This window comes from Podarcis pityusensis, assembly GCF_964106645.2.
Source record: "Podarcis pityusensis genome assembly, chromosome: Z".
Classification (NCBI taxonomy): domain Eukaryota; kingdom Metazoa; phylum Chordata; class Lepidosauria; order Squamata; family Lacertidae; genus Podarcis; species Podarcis pityusensis.
The window spans coordinates 13423845-13446513 of record NC_138044.1 but is presented as its reverse complement, the minus strand read 5'-3'; the positions used below and the strand labels follow the sequence as shown (position 1 = coordinate 13446513).

The 22669-nt window shown below is 46.2% G+C and overlaps 3 protein-coding genes, 1 long non-coding RNA gene and 1 pseudogene across 6 annotated transcripts; 2 read left to right on the top strand and 3 right to left on the bottom strand.

Moving 5' to 3' along the window:
- Window positions 1-473: 473 nt before the first annotated feature.
- LOC308468333 lies at window positions 474-2470 on the bottom strand. Its single transcript, XR_013981574.1, has 2 exons — window positions 2350-2470; window positions 474-779 (listed from the first exon to the last, which is right to left on the bottom strand). It is a non-coding gene; the product is annotated as an uncharacterized lncRNA (long non-coding RNA).
- An 89-nt stretch (window positions 2471-2559) lies between these two features.
- Window positions 2560-5327, top strand: RNF183 (ring finger protein 183). The gene is made up of 2 exons (XM_080990462.1): window positions 2560-3111; window positions 3711-5327. The coding sequence occupies exon 2, from the start codon at window positions 3755-3757 to the stop codon at window positions 4343-4345; it is 591 nt and encodes a 196-aa protein (XP_080846588.1). The 5' UTR covers window positions 2560-3111; window positions 3711-3754; the 3' UTR covers window positions 4346-5327.
- Window positions 5328-6030: 703 nt separating this feature from the next.
- Window positions 6031-18081, bottom strand: PRPF4 (pre-mRNA splicing tri-snRNP complex factor PRPF4). 2 transcript variants are annotated; one of them, XM_080989614.1, is made up of 14 exons: window positions 17948-18081; window positions 16589-16766; window positions 14893-15079; window positions 14703-14790; window positions 14412-14491; window positions 14097-14190; window positions 13555-13649; window positions 13019-13077; window positions 12008-12131; window positions 9855-9944; window positions 9121-9243; window positions 7579-7686; window positions 7055-7173; window positions 6031-6629 (listed from the first exon to the last, which is right to left on the bottom strand). In XM_080989614.1, exons 1-14 carry the CDS (start codon window positions 17978-17980, stop codon window positions 6436-6438), a joined length of 1572 nt encoding a protein of 523 aa, XP_080845740.1. In that variant the 5' UTR covers window positions 17981-18081; the 3' UTR covers window positions 6031-6435. The 2 variants fall into 2 exon arrangements, with proteins under 2 accessions (XP_080845740.1, XP_080845741.1); XM_080989615.1 differs by having other exon boundaries at window positions 17957-18057.
- An 88-nt stretch (window positions 18082-18169) lies between these two features.
- Window positions 18170-20401, top strand: CDC26 (cell division cycle 26). Its single transcript, XM_080989681.1, has 2 exons — window positions 18170-18407; window positions 19971-20401. The coding sequence occupies exons 1-2, from the start codon at window positions 18327-18329 to the stop codon at window positions 20142-20144; spliced, it is 255 nt and encodes an 84-aa protein (XP_080845807.1). The 5' UTR covers window positions 18170-18326; the 3' UTR covers window positions 20145-20401.
- Window positions 20402-20957: 556 nt separating this feature from the next.
- LOC308467922 (barrier-to-autointegration factor pseudogene) lies at window positions 20958-22442 on the bottom strand (annotated as a pseudogene). Its single transcript has one exon. The product of its transcript is annotated as a barrier-to-autointegration factor pseudogene (transcript).
- Between the last annotated feature and the right edge of the window lie 227 nt (window positions 22443-22669).

The following is a 22669-nucleotide window of genomic DNA, read 5'->3' as shown; positions in this document are numbered from 1 at the left end:
GGCAGCAGCAGGAGGCCCCATTAGCTAAAGTGGTGCTTCAGGCTAAGAACAGTTTCAGGTTAAGAACAGACCTCTGGAACGAATTAAGTACTTAACCCGAGGTACCACTGTAGATAAATAGGTACCGCTCCAGCGGAAAGGTAAACAGCGTTTTCGAGAGCTGCTCTGGTTCACCAGAAGCGGCTTGGCCACATGACCTGGAAGCTATACGCGACTGGACCTAATGGTCAGGGGTCCCTTTACCTTTTATGCTTTTACTTAGCAGTCGTTCAACTATAAATTAGCCCCTTACATATAGGAGATGCTGGATCAGGCCGCCATTAGGCTTCTTGGCAAGCCATGCCCCTTCACCATTTTATATTGCTTTGATTGATTCATTGTATTTTATTGTGTGTTTTCTTTCATATTAATATTCTCTTCATTGCTTGGGGGGGGCCTCTGCACACACAAAAGTAAACAAACCATAATATCACTTACAAATGCAGGAGATTTTTATTATTATTGTGGGATCACCTTATCTCATATGTGCCCACTTGGGCCCTGTTACTGGTTCCACAGAATACTTGTTCCACACTTGCAAAAAGTCAAACTTTTACTGTGGCAGCACATAAACTTTGGAACTCCTTGCCAATTGAAATCAAGTGGGAAACCTTTGTGGTATTCTTTTCGGTGCCTGCTAAAAACATTTTTCTGTTGGAAAGCTGATATGGGCATGTCGATGTTAACATGTTTTAATCTCTTGACTATTAGTTTCAATTATCTTTAAATTAGGGTTTGCCCTGCCGGACTTGAGGCTGTATTATGAATCTGCAGCCTTCTGCTGGTTGAAAGATTGGTTTATGCTAGAAAACACTGATGTCCTAGATCTGGAAGGTTTTGACAATGCTTTCGGTTGGCATGCGTACCTATGGTATGACAAGGTTAAAGTTCATAAATTGTTTAAAAACCATATTGTCAGAAAAGCAATTTTTGCAGTCTGGACGAAATATAAAGACTTACTCGAGAGTAAAACCCCGAGGTGGCTATCACCGATGGAGGCCAAAGCACGAAAAAGGCCCAATATGGAGGCCCACTGGCCGAAATATTGGGAAATAATTGAAAAAATTGGAGACAATTGGAAGCTGCAGAGTCAGGATAAACTAAAAAACAAGGTGCGAGACTGGTTACATTATGCTCAAATTCAAGAGGTTTTTAAAATGGACAAAAAAGTTGGTTTCCAAGTGGAAAAATCGAAATTGGAGACAGAACTGCTAGAACCAAAAACTAAGATACTATCGAGAATGTATAACTTGCTGCTTAAGTGGAATACACAGGATGAGACAGTTAAATCTGCCATGATAAAATGGGCACAGGACGTTGGACATAATATTATGTTTGAAGACTGGGAAAGGTTATGGAACACCGGAATAAAATTCACGGCATGTAGTGCCCTGAAAGAAAACATTATGAAAATGATATACCGGTGGTACATGACCCCAGTCAAGCTAGCTAAGATACATCACCTGTCTGATAATAAATGTTGGAAATGTAAGGAGGCAGAAGGGACATTCTTTCATCTCTGGTGGACCTGCCCAAGAGTGAAGGCCTTCTGGGAAATGATATACAATGAATTGAAAAAGGTATTTAGGTATACCTTCCCCAAGAAACCAGAGGCCTTCCTGCTGGGTATGGTAGACCAGAAAGTGTCAAAGAAAGATAGAACTTTGTTTATGTACGCTAGCACAGCAGCAAGAATACTCATCGCAAAGAACTGGAAGACACAAGATCTACCCACGTTGGAGGATTGGCAGACGCAGTTGATGGACTACATGGAACTAGCTGAAATGACCGGCAGAATCCGAGATTTGGACGAAGAATCAGTCGAGGCGGATTGGAAAAAATTTAAAGACTATTTGCAAAAATATTACAAGTTGTATGAATCTTAAGATAGTGCATGTTATTGGAAATGTTATGCCTTTAGCAAATATGATTAAGCAAATGGTAAAATAAGTGATAAATGAGGAAAAGAAGACAAAGTGAACCAAACATATTATGTTTATTTAAAAGGTATCAAAATTGAGAAACAATATATTGAATATGGATACATAATAATTGAAAGTTGTAATAAGGTTTGAAATAAGGTAACAAATTGCTGATATTGCTATTACAAAGAACGCAGACCAGGAGGGTGTGGGGAAGTCCAATGGTTTTTTCTCTTTATTTTGTTAAAAAAAAAAAAATCATAAAATTGTTTCTTGTACTAGTTTTTTTCTGTACTGTTTGGAATGTACAAAATTATGAAAAGAAACGCAATAAAAAATTATATATATATAAAAAAAACAATTATCTTTAAATGCTTTTGTTTTTAACTTTTTAAAAAATGGGGGGGGGGGGAGTATTGTTTAGAGGTTTTAGCACAATCAAGCAGTATATTAATGATGTTAAAAAATACATTTATACCTGTTTCCACCATCAATGGACATGGTCCATTGCAATGTATAAGGGGGGAAGTTTTTGCCCTCCCACCAGGGTTTCGAAGCTACAGTACTAGAAGGAGACAGTGGAAGGTGTTAAGGAGAGAAAAAACGTCTTACTGCTTTTGAGAATTGTGCTGGGATTTTAAGGCAAATGCTGCTGTGCCTCTTGGAGCGTGCCTTATTGTTCTCCCATGCTCCTAAACCAAGGTACCTAAAATCAATGGCAGCAGTGCTGAAAAATAGGTCAGCTTGGGGCTTCCAGGAGGCTTTCCCTGCCGGCCTTCCACCGGTTCTCTCACCTTGGCTGCCAGGCCCTGGTAGTAAACAACAGCTGCTTACCAACCTGACAGAGGAGAATGCCAAGCTCTGCCTAAGGGACAAAGTCCCCTGAGAATGGGAGGAGGAGAGCGAGCACCTTTGGTTTAGCAGCACCAGCAAAGGAAGCATCTTCCTGCCTAGGCTCTCTCTCTCTTCATTTTGGACCAGTTCAGATCCCGCTGCAAACCCACACTTGCTCGCCAATCTTAAGAAAGAATAAGGAAGCAGAAGGAGAATGCATCAGACTTCTGGCAGGTGTGAAAAGCAACATTGTTCCTGGATGGAATTGAGTTAGGATGAGGCCACACTGTCCACATCTCCTGCTTTTCAAGCCAAGGTAGGTTTTGGGTATTGTTTTTTTGCAGGGGTGGGTGGGTGTAGGACACAGGCAGCTGCCTTTATGCTATAGAGTCAGAGCATTGATCCTTAGACTGGCAGTGGCTCTACCACTACAGCACAAGCCTCTATGTGCTTCCTCTGATAAGGCTATCAATGGCTACTAGCCATGACACCTATGCTCTGTGCGCAAGGTTTCCCATGTATTTCTGGTTGGCTGCTGTGAGAAGAGGATGTTGGGCTAGATTGCCATTGGCCTGATCCAGCAGGCTGTTCTGATGTGGATGTTTATTTTCCCATCCTTGCCTTATCAATTGCTTTGCAAAAGAAGGGCTCGCTTCCACTCTTAAACTTCATACTGCAAACTCCCTTGGGTGGAGGACCTCTCTCTTTGCATTTGCTGATGCTGTAAAAACCAGATGTTGGGGACCTTTGTCTCCCCACCTCCACCAATGCTGAAGAACTACAACTCCCATCAGCCTCAGCAAGCACGGCCCTATGGCAAGCCAATCGTTGCATCTTGTGGGCCAAAGGTTCCACTGCATTGATGCTGCTGTATGATTACTGTCACTGAGCTTCCACCTGCCCTTGTTTTTTTAGTCTCCTAGGTAGCAAAGAAGACTGTGTTGCTGACGGGTCTCCCCATGGCTGAGAAGGAGGTCCAGGGGCTGGAGGCCGAATGCCCCATCTGCTGGAACCCTTACGACAACACTTTCCGCACCCCCAAGGTCCTTCAGTGCCAACATTCCTTCTGCATTGAGTGCCTGGCTCATCTCAGCTTGGTGTCCCTGGCTCAGAACCGCTTGCAGTGCCCACTCTGCCGCCACCCTACCGTCCTCCCCTCTGACCAGCCCGTCACTGAGCTGCCCACCAACGAGGCCATCCTGCGCCTGCTGCGCCTGGAGCCCAACCACATCATCCTGGAGGGCCGGCAGCTGTGCTTGAAGGAGCAGCGCAAGAGCAGGTACTTCCTCCGCCAGCCCAGGGTCTACACCTTGGACCTGGGCCCAGTGACAGATCCCAGCATTGACAGCTACCGTGAGCAAAGCCGCCCAGCCAGCACTACCACTGCCACCACAACCCTGCCCAACCACCGCCGCTCCCCAATGTGGGCGTGTGCCTGCAACCCCCAGCTCCGGATTTTCACCTACCTGATGGCTGTCATCTTAAGTGTGACTTTACTACTCATCTTCTCTATCTTTTGGACCAGGCAGTTCTTTTGGGGGTGGGGGTGACAGGGACCAGCAGCCTCCTCAGGCGGAAGATGCTGGGAGCAGGGTAGAGGTGGTTGGCAAGCAGCAGCAAAGTGTTGGGAGGACTAGCTTGTGTGTGCTACACAACCTGCCTTGAGTTCTCTAAGTCAGCTCAAGTGTGCTGGAAGACATTGCCCAGAGTTATGATTTAAGACTCAAAGCTCTGTCAGATTCTGCCTATCAAACAAGAGAGAGGCTGCCAATTGTCCTTCGCCCCAGACAGCAAAATGGTTTGGACTGCCACTGGGTCCCAGGATTTGACCTTGAGGGTTACTTGTGAGCTTTAAAATAGGGATGGGGATTAGGACATGGCAGGGCAGTGGGAGCATTTCAATGAACAATCTCACTGCTTCCTAAGTTGGCTAAAGTGGGTAAGAGGGTGAAAATGGATAATGGGAACATAGCAGGTGTGGAGGAGTTTTTTTCTCATTCCAGGTGTTGCTGAACTACAATTCCCATCATCTCTGGTCATGATGGGAGCTGTAACACAACCATGTCTGGAGGGCCCAAGCTTCCGCATACTTGGAGTAAAGGGACATAGGGACATTAGTCAGGCCATTGCTCCATCTAGCTCCATATTGTCTACACTGAGTGGCAGCTCTCCAGGGTTTCAGGCAGTGGTCTCTCTTATTGCTACCTGGAGATTCTGGGGATTGAACCTGGAAGACTCTACCACTGAGCTATGCCAACCCTCCAAACCGGACTCTTCCCCTGTGCCAAATGCCTCTGCTGCAGCCAATGAAGAGTTCCCAACATCCAGAGAACACTGACTGCACTGCTGAATGTGGAACCACCAAGGCTGCAGATCTTAACTGTTCTCTGTCCAGGGTTGGAGATGGTCCGCTGTGTACTCAAGTCATGCAGGTATGAAAATGAAGGCAGATGCTCAACGTTTTTTTTCTCCTGATGTATGCACTAATGGTTAGAGGGCCAAATGGCAGTGACATTAAAACTTTTGTATCTACGCTGCAGTGTTTTGTTTCAAATTGCATCAGCTTGTAAGAGTGGGGGTTGATAATAGGATCAAAGCAATCTTTTGGATCTTGCAAGGAGGTAGGTTTAGCAAGGACAGGGTGGATTGGGAAAGGGACACACAAAATGAACATTAGTGGGGTGGCTGCAGAGCCTTTCCCTACAAGGAAATGACAATTCAGGGGTGGAAGATCTTTTTCCCCAACCTAATTACCTCATTCCGTTCTGGGCAACCTTCTGAGCGCCACATGCCGGTGGTAGGTGGGGTGAGGCAAAAGTGAGTGGGGCAGCTAATGTAAATGTTACCTCTGTGCAGCAGGCCAGTTTCCATATACACACACGCCCTTCCATCTCCTCCATCTAGGCAAGCAAGAAGTATTATCAGAGTGAAAGGACACATTCCTGCCAGGCAAAAACTCTCAGGGAGGATGTGAAACATGGTTTGCGGGGGGTTGTGGTCGGAGGAGAGTCCTGAGGGCCAGGCAGGGAAGCCTGGAGGGCCACATCTAGCTTAGGGGGCCTGTGGTTTCACTATTCCCGGGCTAATGATCTTTAAGGTCCCTACCAACTTGATGAGTCCATGAATGCAGGAGTGATAATAGCAGAGCACTGAGGGGTGGGGCAGGGGAGGCAACCCATCACCAGAGGCTGTTTGGCTCAAGAAACAATGTGTCAAAAACACAACCCACACAGGCTTCACCATTTTCAAGCAGCCACTCTGCTTTAATGTTAGGGTGTCGTTTTTCAAGAAAAGTCTCTGTCCGAGTGAGAAGAAGCTGTGACCCCACTCCCAAATAACAACCAGAGCAACCCACCCTACCAGCTCTGTTAGCACCATGGGTATTCCTAAAGGTTGGTGGTGTTAGATCAATGCAAGCCTGTTCCACAGGGAAGGGAGGGGAGAGTACACAACTACAGCAAAATGCAATAGGAAAGGCGTTCTCAAACTCGGCTTGGCCTGACCAGAGGGTGTGCAGGTGTGAGGAGGAGGCAGTATCCCAGAAGCGCATCAAGCCATGCCCTGATCTGTGGCGGAGGCCCAGGGAGTCACAGCAGGCTGCCTTCCTTGGCTGTGGATCCGGCAGAAATGCTCCTTCCCCCTACTCTGCCATCCAAAGCTTGAAAGTCCTGTCATAAGAGCATGTGGCGATCAGCTGTCCGTCCAGGGAGATGTCCAAGCCCATGACTTTGCCCTCGTGTCCTGCCAAGGTTTTCAGCGGGGATGAGCCTGGGTGCGTCCAGACCTTGGCTGTGTTGTCGTAAGCTCCAGTAAGCAGGAAGTTGCCATGATTTGCTGAGTGGCGGGAAAGAGAAAAATAACAGGAAGTGAGGAGGAGGACTAAGGAGACAATATAGAGATTCACCACTTACAGCAGGGGTGAGGAACTACAACTCCCATCGTCCATGACCATTAGCTATGCTGGCTGGGGCTAATGGAGTTGGGAGTCCAACTACTTCCAGAGTGCTACGAGTTTCCCCAAAACCTTACCCAGAAGCCAACCATAAGCAGGGAACAGGGGGGATGCAGGAAGAGGGAGGGCAAGTGACAGAGCATACAGGCTATTCTCAAGAGCCAGTGTATTTGGGGAGGATGGGGAGCGGTATATATCCATGTCTTGGGAATCTATGTTGCACTTGGAAGCCATAGACAAGGTACTTTTCAGCCCATTATATATCCTCAGTTTTTGGGGAAAGGCCATAGCAGCTGCAGAGACTTACGTTCAAACTTCACTCCGGTCACCAGGTTCTGATGGGCAGGGATGGTGTAGATGCACTTTCTCTGGCGGAGATCCCACACTTTACAGGTGTTGTCACCGCTGCCAGTGGCAATGTGGTACCTATGAGAAGTACGGGAGAGGAGGAATTTGGGTTTGCGTGCAAGGGGGTTGTTCCCAGCTTCAGCCCTATTCATAATCCTACATGATTATGAAAAAGCTTTAATAAAACATATTGAGGGAGGGGGGAAGGCTATGCACCCATCACACATTTAAAGCACATGGCTTTTGCCAAAGAATCCTGGGAACTGTAGTTTACTAAGGGTATAGGGAATTATAAGCTCTGTGAGGGGGAAACTAAAGTTCCCAGGATGATTTGGGGTGGGAAATGTGCTTTGAATGTATAGTGTGCACGCAGACTAAATTAGTTCCATTAATTTCAATTAATCTACTCCGAGCAGAAGTTAGTTGTCTGTGTGTCAATATTAAGACCTGCACCCCAAGAGGGGATGGCGAATTGGTTCTTACCCATTAGGGGAAAAGTTGATCCCATAGATCTCCTTGAGATGACCCTCCAAAAACATGATACAACGCCCCGTGCGCAGATCCCACACGCGGCCAAATGCATCAAGGCCACTGAAAGGAAGAGGAAAATGTCAAACAATATTTTTCTCACACAAACCCCTTCCCGTGCTTCCACTTTGAATAAGTGGCTTCACTTAAAGCCATCTTCAGATCTTCTTTCCTCTTTAGTTGTCACCTAGGCTGGATGCCTCTTAACATCACTAAACAGGAGCCAAAGGAGCTTCTGTGAACCACAGTTGTTAAACTGGAGCAAAGCCTTTCTGCAATGCAGTTTGGATTGCCCCCCATGTTACTACCACCTCCTGTCTGCAGATCCAAGGTTCTGCAAGCAGAACCCAGATCTGACCTACCTGGCAAATCACATGTAGCAAAGTCTAATTAGCACACTTTGTTTGTATAGATTTAGAATATTTATAATGCACTTAAATCAAAAAGTTATCTAAGAGGAGTACGAAAACTGTAGGTGAAACATAGCTAAAATCTGCAAAACAATTAAAAAGAAAAAATATACATAAAAGCCATTGGCATTATAAACACGCATAAAAATAAGTAGAACTTTAAAAACAAAGTAACTAAATTATGCACCTGGGTAGGCTTGTCAAAAAAAAAAAAAAAAAAAAAAAGGATCCAGCAGGCGCCTAGAACTATAAACAGTGGTACCTCAGGTTACATATGCTTCAGGTTACATACGCTTCAGGTTACAGACTCCGCTAACCCCGAAATAGTACCTCAGGTTAAGAACTTTGCTTCAGGATGAGAACAGAAATTGTGCGGCAGCGGCGCGGCGGCAGCGGGAGACCCCATTAGCTAAAGTGGTGCTTCAGGTTAAGAACAGTTTCAGGTTAAGAACGGACCTCCGGAACGAATTAAGTACGTAACCAGAGGTACCACTGTAGCTTGCTTAATGTCAATAGGCAGGGAGTTCCAAAGCATAGTTATATGGCAATGAAGGATCGACTCAATTACAAACAAGCTACAGCAAGAGCTGCCGAGATCAGAATTTGCAGATTTGGAACAATGATGGAGCAAATGTTAATATTACCCTAAACAGTTGAAACTTTTCTTTTAATGAGTAGTATAAACTCAGGAATACAGTCAAGCTATTAGGAACAAAGGAAGTTTCCTTGAAATGAGTCAAAACATTGGTCCATCTAATTCAGTAGTGTCTACACTGACTGGCAGCTGCTCTCCAGGATTATAGACAGGGAGATAACTATTGGGGATTGAAGCTGTGACTTTCTCTACCTAGAGCAGACACTCTTATTGAAGCTATGGCCCCTCCCTCATTAGAATTTCCACCCTGTGACTTTTTAGCTGCAGGAGTGAAGACTTGAGTGGAATCTTCTGAAGGTAGAATCCCAACCAGTTCTCTCTCTTTTCTGGCATTTTAGAACTAGCAAGAATGAGCACCATTACTGACTGGCTGATACTCGCTCAGTGACACCCCCAAGGAGGGTTAGGACTTGCACTTGCATGTAGATTTACCCAGTGGCAGAAAGGGAGCCGTCAACATGGAAGGCGATGTCGTAAACTCCTTTGCTGTGCCCCTCCTGGTGCAAGATCTCCTCCTGAGCCTCCAGGTCCCACAGGCGCCAAGAGTGGTCATAGCTGCAGGGGGTGGGGAGGTGGAGAAGAGACAAAGACCCACGTGAATATCTCACAAGGCCCCAACAGGTCCCCTCCCTGAAGTTCAAGCAGGTGGCTGGATTGTCTATCCTATCTCCACTCCAAGCTGAGACCATGGAATTAATCTAATCTGCCCCTGGCCCCCACAAACTTAGACGATCAGCCAACTGATACAGGGATATGTGTAGCATTTAGGACACATAATTCAATTCCCTGCTCAGTTGCCAATCTCACTGAGGAAGTATTGGGATCTTCAACTGCAGCTCCCTCCCATTCTGACCTCTCACTTTCCATCTTGTGTAATGAGTGATGGGCTGAGTGGAAAGAAGTAACATATCACAAGGGGATGATAACAACTGTTTTTCTATCAAAGGCAGAATTCTTTCAAAGGTAACCAATGGCGGCGGCATTGCCAGTGGTGGCGAGACTACTAACAATGGAAGGCACTCCCTTTTCTTCCTTTCTGCCGCTCTCTGCTCTTCCTCCCTCTCCATCACATCATTTCCCTATTTATTCTCCTCCTTGCTACCCACAAGAAATTAGACCAGGTGCCACGTGTGGCCCTTTGGGCTGCACCCCCTCCTCTGACTTACCAGGTGGTGCCCAGAAACCTGCCAGAGGGATGCCATGCCACCCGGGCTACTCTCACTGTGTGTCCCTCGATGTCAGCCACTGGTTCATCACTGAAAGAAACACAACATCTCATGGCAAATTCTTGATGGTGCTGGCTGTCCCATAAGTGAGACTAAAATAAAGAGGCAGTTTGGGAAACACAAGAAGTACCAACAGTGGAAGATTGGCAGATGAAGATGATGGACTTTTCGGAGCTAGCAGACCTGACTGGAAGAGTCCGTGACCAGAAGGAGGAGGATTACCAGGAGGAATGGACGAAATTTAAAGACTATTTAGTTAAATATGTTAAGTTAACTTAATTGGAAAAACTTGCAAATATCAGATAGGCTTAGGATTTAAATTTGTAATGTGATGAATCAATATGTTTAATGCCGAATTGGGAAGAAAGAAAGATGCTAAGTGATTAAGTTAATTTTATAAGAATATTGGATTTGGAAAACCGTTAAAATGATATACACTGAAATTCAACCAGGGGGATCAAAGGGCGGTCAAAACAGAAGGGAAAACCCTGACTGCTCAAGCAGAGCAGTTGTGGCTCAGTGGTAGACAAACTCTGCAGGCAAAAGAATCCCAGATTCAATCCCTGGGGTCTCAAAGTACACCTGAGAAATCCTCCCACCTGAAACTGTGGAGAGCCACTGCCTGTCAGAGCAGACAACAGTGGTCTTGAGAGGCAATTAGTCTGGCTTGCTATAAAGCAGCTTCCTATGGGGTTGTATTCAATTAAGTTCATTTCAGAGCAGACCCAGTGAAATTACTGAACCTAGGTTAACCATGTCCATGCATTTCAATGGGTCTACAATCCTGTGTTCCAAAAGAAAGCGACCGGATAGTGAAACAGTGACCTCATTGGCAGGGGGGAATCTTAATACTTTCTCAAGTATCAGAGTTACTAGACCAGCTCCACTTACTGTAGCTGCTATCTTCAGTTTGATTGAGCCCCCTTGCTGCTGGAATGATCCAGTCCTAAACACGCAACCCTGACTTTCTTAAATAAAAGGTGAAGGAACTCAGGGAACTCCAGAAGGAAGCCTAACCCAGTGGGGTTTGAATTTGACATCAATATAACAAGCCACAGAGTGGTCCCAGAACAACACATTTTAAAACTTGTCCCTTTTGTGGCCGTGTCTTTACCTGCCCCATATTATACAAGATGTCAGGGGTGGGGCAGGTGGGGCTTGGCAAAAATGGCCCTATGGGCCATATCAGGTTCCCTGCCAGGCCCAGTCAGGCCCATGGGCCACAGGTCCCTCACTGTTGCAAAAGAGGGTCTCGAGTTCAACAGGTGGGAGAAAATCTATCACTAAATGTGAGTTTGAGCAAAAGATTCCTGCATTGCAGGGGGTTGGATTCAATGACCCTCGTGGTCCCCTCCAACTTGACAATTATATGATTCTATGACCTCACAGGCACCCAAGACTGACAGAAGGAGTGTGAATTTACCGCCACTGATGCTTCTGCCCACAGCAACAGTATCTGGCAGAAATAAACCTCTTCCCTGAGGCCCAATTAAAGAATCTGCTCTCTCTCTCTGTTTCCTTGGATAAGGCACTGACAAAATCAACGGCCTTCCCCAAGAGTCACAGTGCCTTGACTGTTGGAACAAACCCAGCTTGTCTGGGTGCTACTAACAGGGGACATAGCAAGACAAGAGGTGTAAAATGTAAGACAAGTATGACATGGGGGAGAAGTGGGAAACCCCACCACCACCACACAGTTTGGGCCGGGGGCACAACCAATAAGCCAAGCAAACCTGTGTCTCTATAAAGCTTTAGAAACAGTAATACAGAAAAGAAACCTCATTATAAGGAGAGAGGAGCACTGCTGGATCAGGCCCCAAAAAGCACCGATGGCAAAATAACTCTGGGAACTATAGTTCACCCACACAGGACTATAATTCCCAGCACTTGTAACAAACTACAGCTCCCAGGATTCTTTGGGGGGGAGCCACGTGCTTTAAAAGTATGGTGTGGTCATGCCCCTGCCTCAGTCACTTGTGTTAGCTTTTTGTTTGTTGCAGAAGGAAGTTAAACAGGAAGCCATTCTCTGGGCTGCTTTAATATTTTTCTCTACCACCCGCAGCAGCCAATAAATTAAGGAAGGGAAGGCGTACCTTTCAAGACTCCAGAGTTTGACAGAGCCATCCGCTGCGCATGAAGCCAGGTTAACGTCCTTCTTGTCCAGGGAGATGGTTGCCTTGGGGTGAAAGACAATGGCTCCAACGTTGGTGTTGTGCCCTTGGGAACAGACAAGACAGACAGACAGTTTGAGAGCCAGCCAATTTAAAGCTTGCTTCCTCTGTCTGGGCCTCTTCCTATTGCTCCGAAGAGACTCTTTGGGAATCACTCCAAATTTAGTTTTTGTGCTAAAGCAGGGGTGGGGAAGCTTGGCCCTGTAAGCCAAACGTGGCTCTCAAGACCTTCCACTTTGGTCCCTTGGCACTCTCCCCACACTAATTCACTCCTTCCCCTCAGGCCACACACTTCACTGTCCCTGCTTCACGCCCTTCTTGAGTGTCTTCTGCCAGCCTGGACTGCATCCTTGAATTCTGAAAATGACTCTGGCTGGCCTAAATGGAGGATGGCTGCATGCCAATAGTGGGAGGGGCCAAAAGAAGATGGAGCAACAAATGCAGCTTTTCCCTTTGTACAGTAGGCTACCTGCCTTCACACTCCCGTTTCTAGTCTCCTTCCAGGCCTGATCAGAATTCAAGGACACATTCCACCCAAGTAAAAACACTAAAGGAGGGTGCCAAGCAGGGTTGGTGCAGTTGAAGAGAGTCCCAAGGGCCAGAGAGGCTGTGAGGGCCACATGTGGCTCACGGGCCTGACGTTCCCAAGCCCTGAATTAGTCAGCAGCTAAGCAGTGGGCCTACAGGATATGACTCCCAACACTGATTCTTAGAGTCCAGGCTGTCTTCCAGAAAGGAATGCCATCTCACCCAAGCCCAAGGTGGAAAAAAAGAAGAAGAGGTTTGCACAGCACCACTCTCAAAATTCATAGCCTCCCACCCATGTAGCCTTATGCTCCTAATCAGCCATATAATTGCTCCAGTCATTTGAGGGAAGATAAGAGAAAAGAAGGTTGCTTTGGCAATGGGTGCGGTGGGAAACAGATACGATACCTCGCAAAGTGTGAATGAGATTACAATCCGGCACTGACCACAGCTTACAGAGGCCGCTCCTGGGAGAGGAAAGGCAGAAGGAAAACTGATTGGTATTTTATTTTATCTTAAAATGTTTTCAATCCCTTGTCTTTCTGTTTTACAAACAAAACCAACCAAACAAAACCAATCAAGGAAGCTAAGAGTAAAAAAAAATCAAAAACATATAAACACCAAGCAAAATTCAATAGCAACACACGCGCCAGTTGCAAGATAACAAGTCTAAAAACAAAACAGAAGATAGCAAGTCTAAAAACAACCTTCAACAGAATGATAAAATGCACCCACAGCATTATCACTTTCTAAATACTCCCACAATAGCCTTCCAGAGCTTGCTAATTGCCGGCCTTGAACAATATTACTTTCGGGATCCCTTCCAGCGCTACAATTTTATGAGTCTATGACTGCCCTCAACGGCTCAGGCAGCCTCTCCTGTGCACTATAGGAGAACTTAGCAGGATTGGGAGGGAAATAATGAAAAGCAGAATAAAGTTTACCAGCAAGCTGTAGCCAGGAGCTTGGAGTTGGGGCTGAAGTTGCAATAGGAGATAGGGCGGTCGTCCCCAATTTGGCTGCAGAAATTATTCAAAGACTGAAAGAAAAACAAAAAACAAAAGGTAATATTTTGCCACCAGAGGAACTGACGGGCTCACTAAAATGAGACGGCCCTGAGATGGTAAAGAAAAGAGACGTTTCCTGCCCAGGCTGCTCCCCCACCTCACCCCCAGTAGTGTTTTCTACTGAGCTGAATTGTTGGGCCCATTTAGTGCAATGTTACGTGCTCTGAACTGGCAGCTGAATTCCAAGCAACCAGCAGAAATCTTTCCTTGTCCAGGTGTCCTTGGAGATGGAGATGCCAGGGTATCAACCTGGGATCATCCACATTCAAAGCATTTACCATTGAACTATGCTGAGGAGGAACAGAGGCACAGAAGCCTTCTGCAAGCTCATTTGAACCTCTGCATCTCGGGGGCCTTCTGAGCTGCAGCAGCCCAGTGCCCAGAACTTTTAAGTCATAGCAGAGATGGGTCCCACTTACCCTTAGAGATTTGTGCAGCTCCTGTTTCTGGGATGTCCGTGTGGCCTCAGGGACCTCCTTGAGCAGCCGGGCTTCCTCCAATCGCTTCATTGCCCTGTGAAGGGGACAAAAATCAATGTAATCAGGTCTTGCCCATATTCAACCCTTGCAGAAGCCTGCAAGTTGTGATGGTGACAATTCTTCTGTCATGTGCAGAAGGTGGGTGGGTTAGAAATCCCCCATTTCTCAACCATCACCACCACTCTAGTTAGGGACAACAGATATACAAGGCCTCATCAATGTATGCATTAGCATTTCTCAATCCCAGCCCCTTACCGAGGGAGAGAGTAGTTGGCGATCCACAGTCTGGCTGTCTTCAAAGTATTTGGTCCTTCGTGGTACCAGGTTTGCTGATACTAAGACAAAGGAAACATTAAAGGGGTGGGAATCTCTTGTGAGACTTGGCTAGTATAGTGGGCACACATTTATAGCTAAGGGGAAAGGGGAAAAGTCAGAGCCCAGTGGGAAAGTGTGAGCTGTGCATACAAAAGGTCCTCGGGTTTGTGAAGAGTCCCATTTGAAACCCCAGAGCTGCTGTCACTCATAACACACTTTAAAATTTATTACCTCCTCTTTTGATTTCTTGGACTTCTCATCATCTTTTTTGGTCTTCTTCAATGCATCCGTGCCAACCACAGACAGAATATTACGTAGCCTGTTGAGAAATAAAGTAAAGATTAAATTGCCTTTGTTTATATGAGTCACATCAATGAACTGGAAAAGGAAGTGAGAGCAAGTCAATTTCATCCTCTCTCACCTCTCCCTCCTTTCTGCAGGGCCCTCTCCAAAAAGTGTGATGGGCTCCCCGAGGGCTCGTAAGCAGGCCTTGACCTCAGAGTCATCTGTGGAAACATTGATTTGCCTGGCCCGCTTCCGGCGCTCAAACTCTGCCAGGACCTCTGCCTGGCGCTCACTGATGTGCTCTTCCAAGTCAAAAACTTCTCCTGATCATAGTAGAAAGCCAAAAGTTATAGGAAATACAACCCCAACAGGACCCTACAAAGCCTCAACACTTGACCCTCATTTCGTAAGTTTGCTTCATTCCAATGAAGCCACAAGCAAGGAGCAACAATATGTGGTATATGTTGTGCCACCTCTCTGTGCTCCTTGAGTGTCCAGGTCAAAGCTTATGTTATCAGTGAGGCCTGTGGCTTAAGACTTTGATCTACACCCCTCTTTTCAGCCAAAAGTGGCTCCCCAAATGGCTTAAAATCAAAATTCATACAAAGGCACAATGTAATTAGGGTATTGCTGGGGGGGGGGTTTAAGAGAGCACAATCTCTTATGGCCACTGGCAGTACACATTTTTATATCCAGAGGGAACAAAAAGGAGCCGTAGATGGGCAGCAGCTAGCCAACAACCATTTCCTCCCCTGAAATGAAACCTAAGCAGAGTGTACCCACATTGATCTGCTGCCACCTGTGACACTCCTTCTCATCTAGTGTTTTGCTCCTTGCCACACCTATCTAGACTTAGATTATAAAGACCTCAGGGCAGGGATTTGTCTCTTGCTTGCTTTCTCCTGTAAAGAACTACAGTGGTACCTTGTGTTGCGAACCGTCCCCCTTACGAATTCTTTGGGTTACACACTCCACTAACCCGGAAGTAGATGCCCCTCGCTGCGAACTTTGCCCCAGGATGCGAGCAGAAATCACGCTCTGGTGGTGCGGCAGCAGCGGGAGGCGCCATTAGCGGAAGTGCGCCTCATGTTACGAGCGGTTTCCGGTTACTAACGGACCTCCGGAACAGGTTAAGTTTGTAATCAGAGGTACCACTGTATGTATAATAGATAGCATCCCTGGGATAAAGATAGCCTGGTCACATTTATCCATGGACTGATTACTATAATGCACTGTACTTGGGGCTGTCTTTGAAGATTGCTTGGAAACTACAGTTAAAGCAAATAAATGGGACTGGTCATGTGGAACCTATTTTGCCTGTCCTAAAGAGATACACTGGATTAAAGTTCATTGCCAAGCTCAAGCCAAAGTGCAGATTTTGACCTACAAAGCCCCAGATGGGTTGGGGCCAGGCTAGTTGACAGATTACCTGTTCCCGCATGAACCCACCCAAACATTAATATCTATTCTAGGTCCTACCACCCTTGGAAGTATGGTGGACAATGACACAGGCTTCTTAGTTGTGGCATTCTGTCAGCACCAGGTGAATGCCTTCTTTGCTTGCACAGACTTTTAAGATGTTCTACTGCAGCACGTGGTTTTATGTCAGCATCTCGTTTAATCTCCATTATGCTGTGTAATGTTTTAGTGTGATTTGTTTTAAAGGACTTCCTGATTTAATTGTAATTTTAGTATTGAACTGTGAGCTCTGAGAGCATTTGCTGAAAACGACCTGCTTACAAGCATTCTAAACAAATTATCAGCCCCACTTAGCAGTTCTTCCCTCCATCCTTTTCCTTCCATCTCCCAGTCAGCTCATTACCATCTCTTACCACTGGTGATATTGATGTTGCCAGCCTCAATAGCTGCTTTGACCGCATCTTTGCCCATCATCCCAGATTCCCCTTTGAGAAGACGCTCTCGCTCTTTCTCCTCCAAGCTCCCATAGAAAATCGGGGCTTTCTTGGCTGGAGGAGCATCCCCTTCATCTGAAGCCTTTGTTTTTGAACCCTGCAAGAAGGAAACTCAGCAGTAGCCTACATGGAGAAGTAAGAGAGCAAATGTGGGTTTCCCCCCATGTGCTGTCATAGGCTGGTTTGATGCAGAGAACTGGGGAAGAAGGTTCAGAGCCAGGGGGACAGTGATGCATGGTCAGAGGGAGAAGAGGCAACAGGCTTTAGTGAGCAGGAAGAGACTTGGGGCAGAGAGCAGTCCAGACTGAGGCAGAAAAGGAGGCTGAAAAGGAATAGGGCCAAAAGGCAGCAACCAGCTCCCCTCCCCCTATACTCCTGACTCATGACATCTGCCCACATCTGACAGCCCCCACCCCATCAAACAGTACATGAGACAATTTTGTTTTGAATCCCAGCATACTGTTAATCATTAAGGCTAAAACCCTAAGCCCACCTCTGTGGGAGTTAGCCCTACTGAACTGAATAGGACTTTCTTCTGAGCTGACATGGTTAAGGATTATACTGTTTGGTAATATATTTATTACAGTGACTAACATAAAATATTCCACAGGAACAGTCATATTAGTCCATGAGTATCATGCTACTTTAAAAGCAAAGGACTGTATCCACATCTTGTTCTGAGTGGGCCCAGTAAAACTAAGGGGCTTGAATTGGTTATGTCTATTCATTTCAGTGGGTCTGCTCTGTGTAGAGATAGCACTGGATACAATCCTAACACACACACACACACACACACACACACACACATATATATATATATATTCTGCCATAATCTTCATGGACTACAAGTCCACTCTAATAGGTGGTTTTGCAACAACAACGTTTGTTAGTCTTTAAGGTGGCAAAGAATGCCTTGTTATTTTAATGCAGCAGAAATATCTTTAAGCATAACATTCTGCCTTTTGTGGCAGAAGCCGAAGCGTTGAGTTGCACCCAACTCAGCTCCACTGAAAGAGGAGAACCACTGAAATTAACAGCCGCAAGCGAGTCATATTCATTAATTCAAATGAGTCCAACCTTGAATTGAGCTTTAGTTGGATACAATCCGTTACGCTTTAAAAACTTTTACTACCGACGTGAGGTTATGTTAGTCACTGCAGTAAATAAGTAGACACTGGCGTCTATTTCAAACAGATTTTTCATTTTATCATTTCTATGAAAAGATACACGTTTTTTAAACTAAGAAACCACATTATATCCCAGTTTCAAGCTCCCTGCCTTATTCACCACGGCGATCCGCGACGCAGCCATGGCGCTTTCCCAACCCCTCCTCTCAGACCGGGGCTCTGTAGTGGGGAAATCGCACACATCGGGCTCCCCACAAACACTTCCGGCACAGCGGCTTCCCCCGCCCTCGCGGAGCGCCACAGCCAATGATGCCTTTCCATTCCATCCCGGAGAGCGGGTCGCTCTAGCCTGCTTGGGAGCTCTATGGTTATGCGGAGCGAGACCTTCCGGGTTGCTGGGCGGCGACGTGTGGCATGGTGGGATCTAGCCTCTGGCGTTGGCGTCTGAACTAGAGGTGCAGGTGAAGAAAAGAGCGGGTTGCTGCTGCGCACGCGCGGGAGAGCCGCGGGGGGAAAGGTGTACTTGCAAGATGCTGCGGCGGAAACCGACGCGGCTTGAACTGAAGCTGGACGACATCGAGGAGTTCGACGGCGCCCGCAAGGAACTCGAGGTGGGTGGGTGAGTGGTTGGTTGGTTGCGGGACGGCGAGGCGCTCCTTGCCCACCTTTCTTCGGTGGTGGTGGTGTTGTTTGCGCACTCTGCACATGCTTTGTTGTTGTTTAGTCATTTAGTCGTGTCCGCCTCTTCTTGACCCCATGGACCAGAGCACGCCAGGCACTCCTGTCTTCCACTGCCTCCCGCAGTTTGGTCAAACTCATGCTGGTAGCTCCGAGAACACTGTCCAACCATCTCGTCCTCTGTCGTCCCCTTCTCCTTGTGCCCTCCATCTTTCCCAACATCAGGGTCTTTTCCAGAGAGTCTTCTCTTCTCATGAGGTGGCCAAAGTATTGGAGCCTCAGCTTCAGGATCTGTCCTTCCAGTGAGCACTCAGGGCTGATTTCATGAAGAATGGATAGGTTTGATCTTGCAGTCCATGGGGACTCTCAAGAGTCTCCTCCAGCACCATAATTCAAAAGCATCAATTCTTCAGCGATCAGCCTTCCTTATGGTCCAGCTCTCACTTCCGTACATCGCTACTGGGAAAACCATAGCTTTAACTATACGGACCTTTGTTGGCAAGGTGATGTCTTAGAGATTCTCTTGTCCTTGCTCTCATTTTTCTTTTTTAAAAAGCTGTTTCTCCTCACAAGGGGAGTAGCCATCCTGTTTGTTATTGAGCTGCCCGGCCCAGGCTGCTCTGTCCCACTCAGGGGGGTACTGAGTATAGTAAACAGGCGGTGAGGTAGAGCCACCCGCTGGGGTTGGATGCAATTCCCCCCTCCTACTGTTCTTACTTGGGTGGAACTTGCAGAACCAAGCTTATAAAATTATTCACAGTATGGAGAAAGAACACTGGCTCCTCAGAGCTGCTATTTGCTTGTTTTAATATAAGGTTGTTGGCTGGGGAAAGGTTGCAGCTCAGTGGCAAAGGATTTTCTTTGCATTGAGCGGGTCCCAGGTTCAATTGTGAGTACTGTATCCCCAAGTAAGTCTGGAAGAGCCTTCCTGCCTGAAACTGTGGAGAAGTGCTGCCAAACAGGATGGATAATACTGAGCTAAGTGGATCCAATGGTCTGACTCGGTAAAAGGCAGCTTCCTGTGTTCTATGTTAGATGATCATAAGCTCAGCTGTAAAGCATTTCCTTTGCATGCAGAAGCTCCCAAGTTCAGTCTCCCAGGTAGGGCTGGGAGACTCCCTGCCTGAAATCCTGCAATATTGTTGTTAGAGTAGACAATACTGAGCAAGATGAAACAATGGTCCAATTTGGTATAAAACTGCTACCTGTATTCCTGTGCAAGAAGGTGTGTTTGTGCGTGCACAGTAGCAGATCTAAATGCCAAATGATTCTTGAGGTTGCCTTCATGTTAGCCCCCTGCACTCACAAGTAAAGGTCTTTGGCCCCTTTCTGTGGCAGAACCTTTTGACAGCTTGCAGTGTCTTAAATCTGAAAGCAAAGAATCTGATACATTGCAGCTATATTTGAAAAAGAAAACATGTCATGGGTGGAGGAGGCACATATGTGATTGTCCTGGAGTAGTTTTCTTTAATCATGCTTCCCATTTGTTTCCACAGAGTCGTAGGAAGCGTGAGGAGGTGGATGTGGTGGGAGGCAGCGATGGTGAGGGTGCGCTGGGACTCAGCACTGATCATAAGAGCCGGGAGCAGATGATACATGACCGGATTGGCTACAAACCCCAGCCCAAACCAAACAACCGTTCATCTCAGTTTGGGAACTTTGAGTTCTAAAGCCCAAAGGGTGGACAGTGGCAGTGCCTGGTACCTGTGAGCTTCGGAAGAAAGCAGGAATTTGTTTCAGAAGCCGAACAAACTCTGTTTAGAAATAGCAGAAGAAACTGAGCTTCTCTCCTCTAGGTTTTAAATGGGAGTTCCTCCTCCAAGCAGAGCAAGTCTTGCTTTCCCTACAAAGATGGGATCTCTTACTTGATGGTTTCTTTTGTGCAACCTTGCTAGGCTGCCGTGCTTAATAAAATGTTTGTTTTTAACTTTGCATGCTTCATTGTATAAACATAGATGGGCATTTTTACTTGTGAAAGAGACCTTGAGCCTTGCTGACGGGTGCCGTAACAGAAGTGAAATTGAGAAATTTTTATTTTTTTACTTTGAGGTGGTTTTAGAGTGGGTTTATTTACAACTGAGAGGCCCTAGATTATTAGCAGAAGAGCACAGACTGGATATGCAGAAGGTCCCAGGCTGAACTGCTGACATTGCCAGTTAAAAATGCTTCTGAGTTGCCAGCCTGGGAAATTACCATTTCCTGCCTGTATCCCTGGAGTAGACAAGGAGTGCGGAAGCTGTGGTCCTCCAGACGGTGCTGAATCATAGCTCTCATCCTCCCTGACCATTGAAATAGGCTGGCTGACACTGATAGGAATTAGGAGTTCACCATTGTCTGGTGGACAGTGGCAGAATTTCACCTGCTTTAGAGTGGACTGAACTGAGTTAGGTGGATGAAAAGTCTGACTTTGAAGCAAAATTGATTTGGGAAGCAATCACACTATATTCCTCATCTTTCTCACACAAAGATGGAGTTGACCACGGTTATGATCAATATGCTTTTATTTGCGGGGTGAAACAAGGTACCAAAATCTACTTGTTACAGAGATGCTCCAAAGGTGCAGGAGGTGTTAGTATTTGAGAATCTCTCCCTCCCCCTTTTGTCTTGGGAAGAAGGCATTCTCTCTAAAGCTGCTGCATACTGACAAATTAATCTTCCTGCAAAACAGTATGCCACAAGAGACTGCCTTATAAGTCCACGGGTTGCAATAAAATCTGCTCCTGCCTTTTGTGCTTGAATTCTGTGTGATCCATTCATAAGCAGTAGGCTATAGCCAATGCTAGTCCTACTCAGAGTAGATCCACTGAAACTAATGAACAAGACTAACTTGGGTCCGTTAGTTTAATTGGGTTTACTGATTAGAACAAGTGATAGCTGCTAATGGTTTTCTGCAAAGAATTCTGGGAGCTGCAGTTTGTTAAGGGTGCTGAGAATTGTTTTAGTAAACACAGCTGATTTTTGGTTCTTGCCAATAAACTGAGTAGCATAAAAATTATAGCAGGGATCAAACACTGGAGAGAAATCACAAAAATAATCATCCTAATAACATCTTTTGTCTTCAGAATTGACGGGTAAATCTCAGTGTAATTGGAGCTCAAACAAAGGGAGCAGGGAAACTTCCATTATTGTTAGCAGGCAGGTCTGGTTCTGGAGTAGGGTGGCCTAACAGTGAGGGGGGTTTCTATTAAAGCCACGTAGAAAACAACGACCTACTTGATGTTTAGAACATTTTATGTTTCTCAGTCCTCTCCCTGGAGGAAAAAAGATTCAGTCACATTAAAAGGCAGCCATGGCTCCCCTCCACCCCACCCCAGTGTTGGGAGCAATAGCCCTCAGCAACCTGCGTAGATGCTGGAAGGTTTATAAGAAGTAGGTGCTGAGAGAGATGGGGAGAAACAATCTCTATTCAACTACAAAAGCCCTCACAACATCCACCAGGCTTTGGCCAACAGTCACAAGAAAGCATCACACCATTCCTTCAGGCAGCCATAACAGTCTCTGGATTGCTTGGCGTTGGCAATGCACATGTTCTTCAGCCACTCGCGGAAGAGGTCCTTGTCCTTCAGCACTAAGAACTGTCCCAGAACCACATACGCCTTGTCAAAGTTTTTGTCTTCCAGCTTCCTGCCAAGTACATCTCCAATGCCAACTAAAGTACCAAGAGACTTGTCCCCTATGGGCTCTGCCACGAAGTCCTGATGCTTCTGACTGGTGGTCATGTTGCCTGGAGCTCTGCCTGCTCTCTTGCCTCAACCACTGCTCCCACCAAAGGGTGCTGAGAGTTGTTAGAAGACCCACTAGTCTCACAGAGCTACAATTCCCAGAGTTCCCTGGGATTGATAAACCGCTCTGGAAGCAGAAAAGGGGTTCTCAGCCCGCTTAGCAAATCAGTTCTCAGGATTCTTTGAGGGAAGCCATGACTATTTAAAACAATAGTGTTTTAAATGTGTTTTGTGAATGTGGCCAGTATATATAAGGAGGCATCATCAAAATCTATCTCCTGCACATGGTTCAAAAAATGTTTCGACACCGAAATGCATGAAAGATGCTGGCCTAAAAAAAAATAAAGACACTAGCTTCGTGGTACTGCTAGGTGCTTTGAAACATTCCACACACATCCATAATTTCTATACGATACATTCTGCTTTATTAGTTACATACACAGACTGTTCATCTGTACTTATATAATGTTATC